The 13,873-nt window shown below is 39.1% G+C and overlaps 1 protein-coding gene across 11 annotated transcripts in view; it reads right to left on the bottom strand.

The window, feature by feature from the left end:
• ULK4 (unc-51 like kinase 4) overlaps positions 1-13,873 on the bottom strand; it is a 559,288-nt gene that overhangs the window by 307,167 nt on the left and 238,248 nt on the right. For 10 of the 11 annotated variants that reach the window (XR_009048679.1, XR_009048678.1, XR_009048680.1 and 7 more), the window contains one exon: positions 10,048-10,096. Coding sequence is in view for 8 of the 11 variants with exons in the window: in XM_057704482.1 (XP_057560465.1) it covers positions 10,048-10,096 (49 nt within the window). In the remaining 3 variants the exon portion in view is untranslated. Of the gene's footprint in view, positions 1-10,047; positions 10,097-12,850; positions 12,978-13,873 lie in introns of those variants that run through there. The other variant, XM_057704486.1, reaches the window with a different exon arrangement.

Genomic DNA, 13,873 nt, shown 5'->3' on the forward strand with positions numbered 1-13,873 from the left:
TAAATTTTTCTTAAAGAATTACATGACCATTTTAATAGATGAAGGAAAACAATCCATCACAGTGAAATCTCTCAGCAAACTAGGAATGAAAGGGAACTTCTCAACCTACTAAAGGATTCTAACAAAACCCAATGGCTCACATCAGACATAACGCTTTCTCCCTAGGAAAAAGTAAGTACTCTCTATAATAGAAGCCAGGGATTCATAAAGAAAAGAGTCCCTCCCTTATTACTAGTTTATATAAAATTCTAGGAAATGGAACCTAATCTACAGAGACAAAGTAAATTAATAGTTGCTTGGGACAGGAACGGGGGTGGGGAGGGATGGGTCAAAAATAGGCACAAGGAAATTTTGGAGATGATGGATATATTCATCACTTTCATTAAATATATATATGTAAAAACTCACCAAATTATATTGATACATTTAATATATGCAGCTTACTGTATGTCAATACAGACAATAAACAAAATATAAAGATATAGTGAATGAATGATAAATATGGCATTTCAGGTCACTATCATGGTGGATTACATCAAACAAACACCACCGAAAGAATTTGGTGATGGTGAGAGGGACGTGTGGGGAAGAGAAAAGCTGGACTTGTAGTCATTCCTCACAAGAAAGTTATTTTGGAGCCAAGATCTAGGATTTAATAATAAAACCATAAATGTATAGAATAAAAGATGGATTAATATTTTATAATTTTGTTAAAGAGAAGTTCTCTCCTAACAGAAGCTATAAGAAAAAAACACTGATAAATTTGACTCTGAAATTAAAAAGCAAACAGGTCAAAATACAAACAACTGACAATTTAAAAGACCGGTAATAGTTGTGAGTATGGCAAGGAGGGTATTGTTTTATACCAACGCTGTGTGGGGAATTTCACATTACCACTTCCGAGAGTGATATTAAAATACAAAAGATGTATATACTTTGGTGTCATGATGCAACTTTCAAGAACTTATCCTGTAGAAACTCACAGAGATGTACAAAGATAAGACAAAGATAACCTATGTTCAGTGTTGTTCATATTAACAGGAAGTTGGGGGGAATCTGAAATGTCCCATCAGTGGGGATTGGTTAAAAAAATTATGCTAATACAAAAAAATATAATATGGCCATCAAATAGAATAAATAATACATATGGGTGTACATAGATACACACACATACCCTGTTGCCATGGACATTATAAAGTAAGATAGATACAAAATATATTATTTAGTTGGGTTCCCTTTTATTTTTTTTTTAAAGATTTATTTTTATTATGTATTTATTTATTTTTGGCTCCGTTGGGTCTTCGTTGCTGTTCGCAGGCCTTCTCTAGTTGTGGTGTGCAGGCTCCTCATTGCAGTGGCCTCTCTTACTGTGGAGTACCGGCTCTAGGCATGCAGGCTTCAGTAGTTGTGGGGTGTGGGCTCAGTAGATGTGGCACATGGGCTCAGTAGTTGTGGCACAGCCTTAGTTGTTCTGTGGCACATGGGATATTCCTGGACCAGAGCTTGAACTCATGTCCCCTGCATTGGCAGGTGGATTCTTAACCATTGCACCACCAGGGAAGCCCCAGTTCTATTTTTTTTTTTAAAAGAAGAGAAAGATAATACATATGTGGGGAGCCTCCCTGGTGGTCCAGTGGCTAAGACTCCACACTCCCAACACAGGGGCCCAGGTTTGATCCTTGGTCAGGGAACTAGGTCCCACATGCTGCAACTAAGAGTTCACATGTCACAACTAAAGATGCTGCATGCCACAACAAAAATCCCATGTGCCACAACTAAGACCTGGCACAGCCAAGTAAAAATTTTTTGAAAAATTCATATATGGAAAATGAGGAAAATATGCATCAAGCTGTAGGCTGTGATATTACAGAAGACTTTTACATTCTATCTTAGACATTTCTGTACTGTTTGAACTTTTTACAAGCACGTATTGTTTTTGCTGTCAGAAAAAATAAACCAAAAAATCCTATGTAATAACTTGCCCTTACTGGCGTCTCATCATAGTCTTTCTCCAATTTGGTACCTCTAATAAATCCAAAATGCAATTTCACTTGCTAGAGCTATTTAAAAAGCTCTCCTTTTCCCATAAATCTGTAAACTTCTTTAGTGCATCAGATTTCCTGGCTCGGCCTGAAAATCCTTTGCAGCGCTGGGTAAGCACATAAATTCTGCTTTTTCTTGCTCATCCAAGAAAACAAATTCAAAGAGCATCAAAAGCCAATGCTAGTAGATGTTTGCTGCTTTAATCAAAACTAGTAACTTTTTACTGATATTTCCACGTTCTTAAAACAAAAGTGGGTATTCTCAATAGTTTTGTTCATGAATAAACTTATCACTGAAGAACTGAGAAAACGTAACATTAGCTGGTCATATATTGAGAATGAATGATCATTGCTTTTCAACTCGGTTCCTCCAGTAACTCTTTACATTATAAAATAACCACAGGTTGTTTTACTTCGTTCCTCCTCTCAAAGGGCCCCAAACACATAGGGCTTTGAAACAGTGAGAATGGGCAAGGCCTGATGACCACAGTGAGCATCTGCATTTTATTTCAGCACAAGCCTGAGCCCAAAGTTGACGAACGGCCAACGCCTAGGCAACCTCAGATACTGCAGTTAGGAAAGAAGTAAAACTGAGTGCTTCACTGCTCATGACCAAAATTCAGGGGAGCTACAACCACACGGGTTTTTATGAGTACATTATACTGAAAAACACGGGCCTTTCCTACCGTTTCATCTTCCAGTCCACAGTCAAGGGGAGAAAGGTCAGCTTTGATTGCAATCTGGGAAGAAAGGGTCTAAATAAAACAGCCACGCCTTGCCTCCCTCACTTGTTCACTAATAAATCACACCATACTGAGAAGCAAAAAGCAGGGAGGGCAATGTGCTGGGGACAAGTGAGGTTGTATACAGAGCAGTTTCCTCCTGAAGCGAAATGCACAACGTGAATGAGGATACAAGACAGGAAAGCACCTACTGCAGCGCTAACCAATAGAAATATAATGCAAGCCACATGTTTTTAACATTCTGAAAGCTGCAGTAACAAATAAGAAAAAGCAACAGATAAAATTAATTTTAATAATATTCCATTTAGCCCAATAAACCCAAAACACTAACATTTAAATGTGTAATCAATATAAGAAAATTAATCAGCTACTTTACACTGCTTTATCCCTTGGAAATTTGGTATGTATTTGACACTGAGAGTGCATCTCAATTCAGACCAGCCATGTGTCAAGTGCTCACTGTGCTTTACGTGGCTACTGGATACCATACTGAAAAGTGCAGGTCTGCAGGAGAAATTTCATCAACAGCACAGGTAATGAGATGGGCGCAGGCAGAGAGGTTCACATAAGTACCTAAGATTCACAGACCTTCAAACAAGAACACTGCCTCTTCTTCCAGTATTATGCTAACTCTTTTGCTTTTTCAAAATTTAATCCAGTGTTGGGCTTCCTAGGTGGCGCAGTGGTTAAGAATCCGCCTGCCAATGCAGGGGACACGGGTTCAATCCCTGCTCCAGGAAGATTCCACATGCTGCAGAGCAACTAAGCCCATGCGCCCCAACTATTGAGCCCGTATGCCGCGACTACTGAAGCCCACGCACCTAGAGCCCATGCTCCGAAACAAGAGAAGCCACAGCAATGAGGAGCCGGCGCACCACAACAAAGAGTAGCCCCCGCTCGCCGCAACTAAAGAAAGTCCACGCGCAGCAACAAAGACCCAATACAGCCAATAAATAAATAAATTTATAAAAAAAAAATTTAATCCAGTGTTTGTTTCCTCTTGATTCTCCCTTATGACACCTTATTGGACCTCGCATCTCATTTCATTTGTCTGTAGCTCATTCCTGTTGAGCTTTCATTTACTTGTTATTCCCTAATTTTACCCTTACTTCTTCTTCACAAATCTTTCTACAATCAATTAAGAACTAAAAAAAAAACAAAAACAAAAGCTTACATTCTTAGGAAGTACATTATTTAACGTCCTATCACTTTCTACTTCTGTGGTTTGTAACTAGACCACCTCCTTACAGAGAAGGAAGAAGGGATAGTATCTGTTTCCTCAAAGTGAAGCCGAGGAACTAGAGCAGAACTAGAAACAAGAATTAAAACTCAAGATTCCAGTGCACATGGGGTTGCTGGCTCACAAGGTAGTTCCATTTTTACTTTTTTAAGGAACCTCCAAACTGTTTTCCATAGTGGCTGTACCAATTTACAGTGCAGAAGGGTTCCCTTTTCTCCACACCCTCTCCAGCGTTTACTGTTTCTAGATTTTTTGATGATGGCCATTCTGACCGGCGTGAAGTGACACCTCATTGTGGCTTTGATTTGCATTTCTCTAATGATTAGTGATGTTGAGCATCTCTTCATGTGTTTGTTAGTGGCGGGGCAAGAATAAAGATGCAGATGTAGAGAACGGACTTGAGGACACCGGTGGTCAGGGGGAAGGGGAAGCTGGGATGAAGTAAGAGAGTAGCACTGACATATATATTCAAGGAAAAGTAAAATAGATAGCTAGTGGGAAGATGCTGCATAACACAGGGAGATCAACTCAATGATTGGTGATGACCTAGAGGGGTGGGATAGGGAGGCTCAAAACAGAGGGGAGATGGGGATATATGTATAAATACAGCTGATTTCACTTTGTTGTACAGCAGTAACTGGCAGAACAGTGTAAAGCAATCATACTCCAATAAAGATGTGAAAACAAAAAAAAACCCTCAATATTCCACTGACTTGGGAGAAGCCCTATGTAACATACTCCCAATATGTGCCCTGTGATTGGCCAAAGATATCCTAAGCCCTATTTTAGCATTTTTTTCAGTGGGTATAACATGTAGTTTTTATCTCAATAAAGTCCATCTTCTTTCAAACCAGTTACGCTGATTATGCACAAACGAGTCATGCTTTAGCCCAAGTTTACTGATGTAAATTTATCTTACTTAGCTTCAACCCATTTATTCAGCTAACCAGATACATGGTATTGATCAGATCAAAGCCATTAGTTCAGCTGCTATGTGGGCAACTTCACTTCATTCAATCCAGTATCAGTACATTGTACCCTAGCCCCAGAGAGTTATTCTGCAAATATAAATTTATGACACAAGCTACCAAGAATAGATCTGTGCAAATCCATCTCATCCCCCAGCCCCACCAAATAAAACACCTCGAAGTACATACTTTAATGGCAGTATGTACTTTGAGGTGTTTTATGCATGCAGTTTCTTAAACTTATAAGGAACTTGTCATTTGAACCCTAAGAACCAATTCACATTAGGCCACAACTAGAATGGAGCAAAGTAATTTTAAAAGCCTGATGAACGCTCAGGATTGGAAACATTCCTTAAATGTGATGGGGATACCAGTCTGTACTACTTTGGTATTTAAGTGATTAAATTCTTTAGGCTCCAAAGTTCCATAAAGAGACACTTTTCTAAAGATACAGTTGACTTGAAAGATTTACTCAAGCTTGCTTCAACTGCTCTCTTGGAGAACTGTTAAAACAATATAATTGTCAAACTAGTGTATTGCTAATCCCATTTTTATTGTTAACATTTGCCAGTGAAATTGCTCTTTAATTGTTTGCTCTGGAATAGACACATAAAATATCATGACAGCGATATTTTGGTACATATTGGAAAATCTGCTATGAATATAGATTTTTTTCCAATAAAACACAGGTTGCCCACATTACTTGGCATTAAAATGATTTACGGAAGTAGGCCAAAACATAAACCACTGAAATAAAATGAAAAGAGATTAGAGGTATAGCAAAATCCAAAGGCTGATCCATCCAAATTCATACTTAAGACATTTAAAAGCAACGTCTACTCTTTGGAAAGTGGCAAAGGAGAAAGAAGGATGCCTTCCATCCTTCCCATTCAGCACTCTGCACTTAAAAACCAAACCATCAGGCCCTCCTATGACTGACTTCCCCCAGGAACCCGCATTTATTAAGCAGATCCAGACTGCCTTAGTGTTACAGACTCTGAACCTGTGTATGGGAATCCATGCAGCTTAATTCAATACAGGCTGCCTGAGCCTCTGCTCCCCACCCCCCACCCCCACCCCACAGCTGCCTTGTGCTGCCAAAGAAAATACAATGTCTCACCCAGGTGGGCCCTGCCAGGGAAGCAGCACCCAGCTGCTGTGACAGCTCCTTTTCGTAAGCTATCAGCTACCTGGCTCTTCCCAACCACTTGGCCTGACAAGAGCAGGGATGCTTGCGGCTGGAACCCAGGATTAAAAACATCGTGCCTGATCTCTGGCCTGAATGTGGTTAGAATTCCTGGGCCCTTAGACCAGACCTCTGAGACCAGCTCTGTCTTTTAAGCTCCCTTCCCAGAGTCCCTTTGGCTGATCTAAAAAGCCTTGCTGATGGAGACTTGCAGGCAACTCTCAGAATTCAGCTTTCAATTTGTTTCAAGTTGCCAGTATAAGCCCATGACCCTAAGCCTGATTCTCTCCCCAGCCCAGCGCCATGGCCAGGCAGCCTACCTTCTCACTGCACATCGCCTCAGCAGCAAAGAGGCGCAAACAGGTTTTTTTTAAGTAGAGGGTCCTGATTTTTAAAAAATTTTTAACTTGAAGTATAGTTTATGTACAATATTATATAAGTTACAAGTGTACAAGATACTGATTCACATCTTTTAAAGGTTATACTCCATCTATAGTTATCATAAAATACTGGCTATATTCCCTGTGTACAATATAGCTTGTAGCTTATTTTACACATACTAGTTTATACCTCTTAATCCTCTACCCCTGTATCGCCCCTCTTCCCTTCCCTGTCCCCACTGGTGACCACTAGTTCATTTAGAAGATCCTGATTTTGCAAAGCCAACAATTAAAAAAGAACCCTGCAGGATCTGGTCCCAAACTATTCCCTCTCTTCTCTCTCTCCATGGCCCTGGTGCAGGCAGATTTAAGTACTCACCATCCCCTATGCCGCAGTGCCCTCTCTCCTCAAGACAATCCCCTCAAGGCCCTGTTCAAAGGTTACTTCTTCTGTGAGACTTCTCTCCTTACACAGAGCAGAGCCGATCGCTCCCTGTCCTGGAACTCACAGTATTCTCTTTCTCCCCCCAAAAAGCTCCTACCAAATAGGACAGCAAATTCAGGATTCTGCTGCCTTCATCTTCACCTTTCTCCAGGCCTGCAGGAAAGACACAGAAGCTGACTGCAATGCCTGCCCACCAGAAGAGACAGTTTTGCTTTCTTCACTAAAAACATCTGGGAGAGGATGTCTTACACTGCAGGTAAGAGCACATCACATGAGAAACTCTAGAAAAGAAGGATGTTATAAAGCCCATTATCAGGCTTTAAGTACATTATAAAGAAGCTGGAAAACAGTTATGGGCTAAGAGTAAAGAAAAAAATCCTCAAGAGGTCACAGTGGACCACCTGCTGAATGAGTCAAATGCTGTTTTGTTTTTTAATGAGTGGCTAGAAGACACAAGCAGTAGCCAAAGGGCCTCGTACAATCTTCTCGTTACATCCCGCTCTGATCAAACCACTGCTAGAATATATGCCAGACACCACCTAGGCCCTTGAACTTAGAAACCAAACCTAACTGAAGTATATACTGTGTTTTCTTGACTCTAGGAATCCATCAGTTCTAAGATACACCATTATTTTATCAAGCACTACAGGAGAAAAATGCTGCCAATTAAACTACGGTGTGGTTTCTTATTACTTAGAATTTTAGTTTTCTTTTTATTGAAAGAGCTCTTTTAAATTTAGACATATATTTTTATATCATTCTTGGGCACTAACAAAAAGAAAAAGAAAGCTGAAATGACTTGGTTAAGGCAATGACAACTGGGTCACCTGGCTGAAAGCAACTGTAAAATGTCATTGGTTTGGGAAGTATAGCCCAGTTTCAGAAATGTTAAAATATGAAAAAAAAAATGTACAGCATACAATTTACAAAGTACTCTATTATGTCTAGCTTGGTGACAAAAATTTAGAAAGGACAAGGTAATAGAGTTAATAGGAGAGCTGCTACAAAGACACTTCATTGATTAAAAATGTATATATACAGAGAAAAAAGCTGAGATTATTCAACTCAAGGAAGACAAAAATAGAATAGGGATTCAATAATGTTCTTCAAGGACATCAAAAGTCCTGTCCCAAAAAGCAGTGATTTCCAACTGTTTTTTTCTTTTTCTTTCTTTCTTTTTTTTTTTTTTTTTTAAGCAGCAGGACCTCTTTTTAAAATAAGAGCCTACAAGAAAACTGAATACGGAGCTGTTCCAATTGGAGGAAGAGCCTCACACTAGAAATGCCTCCAAGGTCATAGGGCTCAGGGCCAGCTGAAATCCTGACCTAGAAAGTATATGTCACCTCTGCCCTCTCCCAACGACAGCTGCAACACGACAAGGGTTTAATTGGTGGCCATGAATCAAACATTCGTAAAATATGAAGCCTTGCTAGGTGCTCCTTATACAAAGATTCACCATGTATGAAAGGGTTTTGGTAACCTACAAGGAAGAATTTTCCATGTGTGGGATTTTAGACCTTGAGATGACTGCCAAAGGCTGGGATGAAAACTTCCTATCAGTCACAAAAGGAGCCCTCCTGGCACAGAGGGGGATGAGTCACATCCTTGAGTGTAAGGTCCAGCCTAGTTCCAGCTCTCTCTCTTTGCAACACCAAGTCTCTTTTCAAGTGCAAGCCAGATGTGGCTGAGTGTGGACAGCTTTGGCTCCTGCCCCCCTGCCCAACCATGTGGCCAAACCCAACAGTTTACGGCACCCATGGCCCTCCCAAAACGAATCCAACTCCACAAAAAATTCGCAAGTGATGTATGTCCTACTGAAGGTGGGAGGTGCACATACCACGGGGCAAAGCTTAAAGAGCCCCACTAGACAGCTGGTGATCTCCATAGTTCATCTTCTTTTTCTCCATTTCCTCTCCTGATACTGCCTCCAAAATCCCCTTTGACTATTTGAAGCAGTTCAATCCTCTTAGCATGGCAGCTCTAGGTCATCTTGGTGTCACTTGGGTGTGCTTTGGGAATACAACTCACGTCCACCTATACTCCCCACCTAACTCAACTAGCTCAGCAAATCCGACAGCTCTCCTCCAAGAAAAAGGGCAATCTGCAGCTAATAAAAATACTGTTTTCACCATATAGCCCTATCAGCACACAAACAACTTGTAGATTAGTATTTTAGGACAATTAAAGAGAGCTAATGTTGCATGTGTAGGGTTATCAGACAAAAACAGTTATTGTTCGATTGATGACCAAGGCAGGCTCAGCTGATCTGACTGGGGACGTGTCCCCTGCTTTGTCCCCTGCACTGTCAGTTAGCTATGGAGGGAAAGTTTTTGGTAAAGAGGGATAACCCACTCAGGTACAAGAGAACACTTCTTTGGCTAAGGGCACTCCCTTGCTACAAATACCAGCTGAGTTTTCAGCATAATTCTCAGATTTGTATTTAGTATAAAAAGGGATTTATTGGATGTGAGAAAAGCCAACCCAACATCGCATTTTATTCTCTACACATAGGAACCAGAGAGGAAAGGTTTCTTTAACTGATGGTTTTCAACCAAGTTGAGTTCTATGAATAGAAAAAAATGGTGTACAGTAGCTAAGCCATTCTACATTCTGAAGAAGACGATTTCCTGCCCATAGGCATAAAATTGTTGATGTGACCCAGTGATGACAAAGGCAAAGAGCTTCCTGGTAAACATCAGAAAATTCACACTGAGGCACAGCGATCGTCATTCTGCCCTCCTCCACAAACCAACCTCAAATACAGTATTCTTTCTGTATTAGATAATATATTTTTTAACTTAACAGAAATAAAATGCAAAGGATTTTCATAAAGAGGGCAGGTCATTAAACACTGACCCTATACAATCTCAGAGCTGCATAGGAGCTCAGACAAGGAAAAGGAGCCCTAATAAGGTTAAGTGAGACGATGGACACACAGTCCTTCTGGGCAGAGTTAGGGTTAGAACCCAAGCAAACGACATGGTCAAAACTTTAAAATTTTTTAAATTTCACTTGAATTTCAGGTGCATATTTCTTCTCTTACCAGAATTACTTCAAAAATGCATGGGATCAGTTTGCTTTCTTCCACAAGTCTGTTAAAAAATGAAAAGACAATTTATTAATTATTTTAAAATTATTCAAGCTGCTACCCTGATATGGGGCACTGCAGCCCCGTGTTTTATTTCTTAAATTCTGTGACCGAGAAACAGTATGATTAAATACTCATCTTAATATATGTAACTACATCTAAACACAAGAAGTATGAGACTTCTTTGCAAATGACTATTAGCTTAGCCTCACTGATCTATAGCAAGTAAAATCTCAGATTGATATTTATAAATGTAAAATTTTATTAAAATTCACAATTATTACAAAGACTATCAAAATAGGCATTGCCAGCTGAAATAATGTAACCAATCTCCCTGTAGTTAAATTATAAGCATGCCGCACTGTAATCTTTCATATATGCCTCGTTAGTTATCTTCTCACCATTAATGATTTAACGTACAATGATTTTTGATGATCTTTAAAAAAAAAGGCAGACACCAATCACTCAATAGTTTCTAGGCACTTTCTCTCATCAATCCTAGTTATAAACTGTCATCTGTTTGTAACAGAAGAATTTTTTCATGCTACTTAAGGTAAAATAGGCTTGATTCAAAAGTGATTTTTTTTTTTAAGAACAATACTTCAATCTCTAAATATTCCTTTAGTCCAGGGATCAGTAAACCTTTTTCTGTAAATGGCCAAATAGTAAATATTCTAGGCTTTGCAGGCCACACAGTCTCTACAACAACTCCTTACCTCTGTCTCTATAATGTAAGAGCAGGCATAAACAATACATAAATGAATAAGCATGGCTGTGTTCCAATAAAATTTTATTTACAAAAACAGGCAGTGTCCCATATTTGACCCACAAGCTATAATTTGCTGATCCGGCTTCAGTTTTTTAAAAATCAAATTCCTTAACTTGATTAAAATCTCCTTTGTAGGATAAACTACAGCCCTTAAGACAAGCACATTGCTTTCATTGTAGGTTACGTGCTGTTTGTCTACTTCACAGAAAACACCAGGTGGACAGAAAGGGAATTTATCATCTGGCCTCCCTAGAGCTTGTTTGTCTATGATAACACACTGATGAAAGAAAAGCCTATGAGACTAGCCAAAAAAAAAAAAAAAAAAATCACAGTGTTTTACAAATATCTGTTAAGGGAAAGTACGATACAGAGAGAATTCCCAAAGACTGAAGCACTTAGAAAGCCTAGCTCAGTATCTAGCAAAAATAAATGTAATGATTTCTGTAGTCTCGACATATTAGAGGGAAAAGGTTTTGACTACAAGTATTAAATTCATTCACATTCTCTCACTTTCCTGAGCAACTGAAGGCTCAGATGTGAGGATGGAGCTCCTTATACCATGCCTGGGCAGGACAGGAAACACACAGACTCAGGACCAAGCACAACTTTAGGTCATCACATTCTTAATCCTCTTCCTCAGCTTCCTAGATGTTAACCATATCATTTCCTAAATTGGTCTTTTTAAATTTTTATGATATATACTCTTATTAGGCCCAGGCTGAAAGAGCCAAGCACATACATCTCCAAGTTGCCCTAGCAACTGAAGTCAAGAAAGTCACAGGGACACGGGCACCACTGCCTCCCCTCTGGTACCCAGGAGTGACAGCTCCTGCATCACAGCCTACTACAACATTCGGATCCAGAAGCAGCCACTTACAACACCAGACTTTTTATGATGGTATTTTAAAATACATTCTATTACTTACATATGATTGCATAAATGACCTTAATTCATTCTTAAATATTGCAACTGGTTTGTCTCCTGGTCTCTGTATGATGAGCAGGCTGGCCTGGACTACCTCTTAAGTCTCCTTTCAGTTGTAACACTTCAATCCTCACATTCTTCCAAACACAATTAACCAGAGCAATTTTGTTCTTTGATTTGACTAACACACAATTTAGAGCCACATCTGGTAAATTAAAAAAGGAACTCAAGCTAAAGTCACTTTCAGTGAAAAAAAAAAAAAAAAAAAAAAAAAAAAAAAAAAATTTTTTTTTCAGTGACATTTTCTGTGACTTATGAACTAACCTCACATGTAATTCCAAAAGAACTCTAAAGCAGGTATGGGACAATGATGGCTGCAAACACTTACAACTATCTAAGACAGAATTTTTCCAGACGATGGGAAGTGACCAAGAAGTGGGCAATGAGTTTACTGGGTATTGACTAGCATTTGCTTAATTTAAAATAATAAAATGGAAGATATCCAAGGGTGTCACACGTATTTGCTCCATGGCATTTTTATGTCACTTACAAGTCTGCTTATGTGTACTAGGTAGTGATGTAAAATGCATTTTGCTTTATTGTGAGTTGTATATAAAACATCTAAAATCCACAGATTATTTATTTATTTATTGGCTGTGCACGTGGGCTTTCTCTAGTTGCGGCGAGTGGGGGCTACTCTGTGTTGTGGTGCACAGGCTCCTCATTGCCGTGGCTTCTCTTCTTGCAGAGAACAGGCTCTAGGTGAGCAGGCTTCAGTAGCTGTGGCACATGGGCTCAATAGTTGTGACTCACGGTCTCTAGAGCACAGGCTCAATAGTTGTGGCACACAAGCTTAGTTGCTCTGCGGCATGTGGGATCTTCCTGGAGCAGGGATCAAACCCATGTCCCCTGCCTTGGCAGGCAGATTCTTAACCACTGCGCCACCTAGGAAGTCCTGAAATCCACAGATTTTTGATTGCTTTAAAGGCCACAGTTTTCAATATTTTCTTAACTTTTGATTTTAAAAAATAGCTTTTTAAGCTTATCCTTACTTTAAGCATCTCCTTTCATATCATCATAGGTCCATTAGTAGCTCGGTTCTCAAATGATCAAACCCTTGATGTGCTCTGAGTAATGGAGCTCTCGTTCACTGACTTGGTACTCTGAGGAGCAGCTCCAGTGCTCGGGCCTCTGTAAACAAGGGAGGAGGAGGCTTACCTCTAAACAAAGTGGATGTGGCTGATTCTCAAGGAATTATTCAGGCAGCAAGTCTTAAATCATCATAGCAGACTTTGGAAAATCATGACTCAAAAGGCTATCTTATTTGGGGGCTCTGTTGTGGCTGACTCCCATGATTTAAATGACCAGTATCATTTTACTACATGAGTCTGTTATTTCCTAAATTTGAAAAGAATGAAATTTCTATCGTTTATGGGCAGCCTGAAGGACAGGCAGGGAAAAGATTTACCTGAATTTTTAAAACAGAAAACAAAGTAGAGATCTCTTTTAAATTATTCCAAATCTTCAAAGGACTGTGACGATATTAACTGTACTACAGTAAACTTTTCTTCCTTTATGTTAGCCATCTAAGCACACTGTACTTAAATAATACCAGATGATTAAATTGAAATATACTGCCCTTTCCAAATTCCATTCTTGGGAGTACTTTACCTTGGTTTTTTTGTTTTGGGGGGAGGGGTTCTTTTTCCCTTTAACAGTGTAATTTAATGATAAGATTGTGTGTGGTTGAGTTTTCCTTACAAGGTTTTTGTTTCAGGAGGTTGACTGGGATTTTGTATATCTGTGGTTTATGTTATTAACAAAAGAGGTACTGTTTGAATTAGAAAATTTTGAATGAATTTATGAAAATCTTTAGGATACATTATTTGGCATTCTAACTCTCTCCTGTTCTTAAAGTAAATATTGCCACTGGTGGTGGGAAATTTTTTTAATTTATTTATTGATAAATTTTAATTGATAGGTCATTTATTGATAACATTTTTCACGTATTTATTGATGCTATCATGTAAAATACTGTGTATTTAAATTCTGATAAATACTTAGTTGAGATTTATCTATGGAAGCTA

Source organism: Hippopotamus amphibius, chromosome 13 (assembly GCF_030028045.1).
Source record: "Hippopotamus amphibius kiboko isolate mHipAmp2 chromosome 13, mHipAmp2.hap2, whole genome shotgun sequence".
In the NCBI taxonomy this organism is placed as follows: Eukaryota; Metazoa; Chordata; class Mammalia; order Artiodactyla; family Hippopotamidae; genus Hippopotamus; species Hippopotamus amphibius.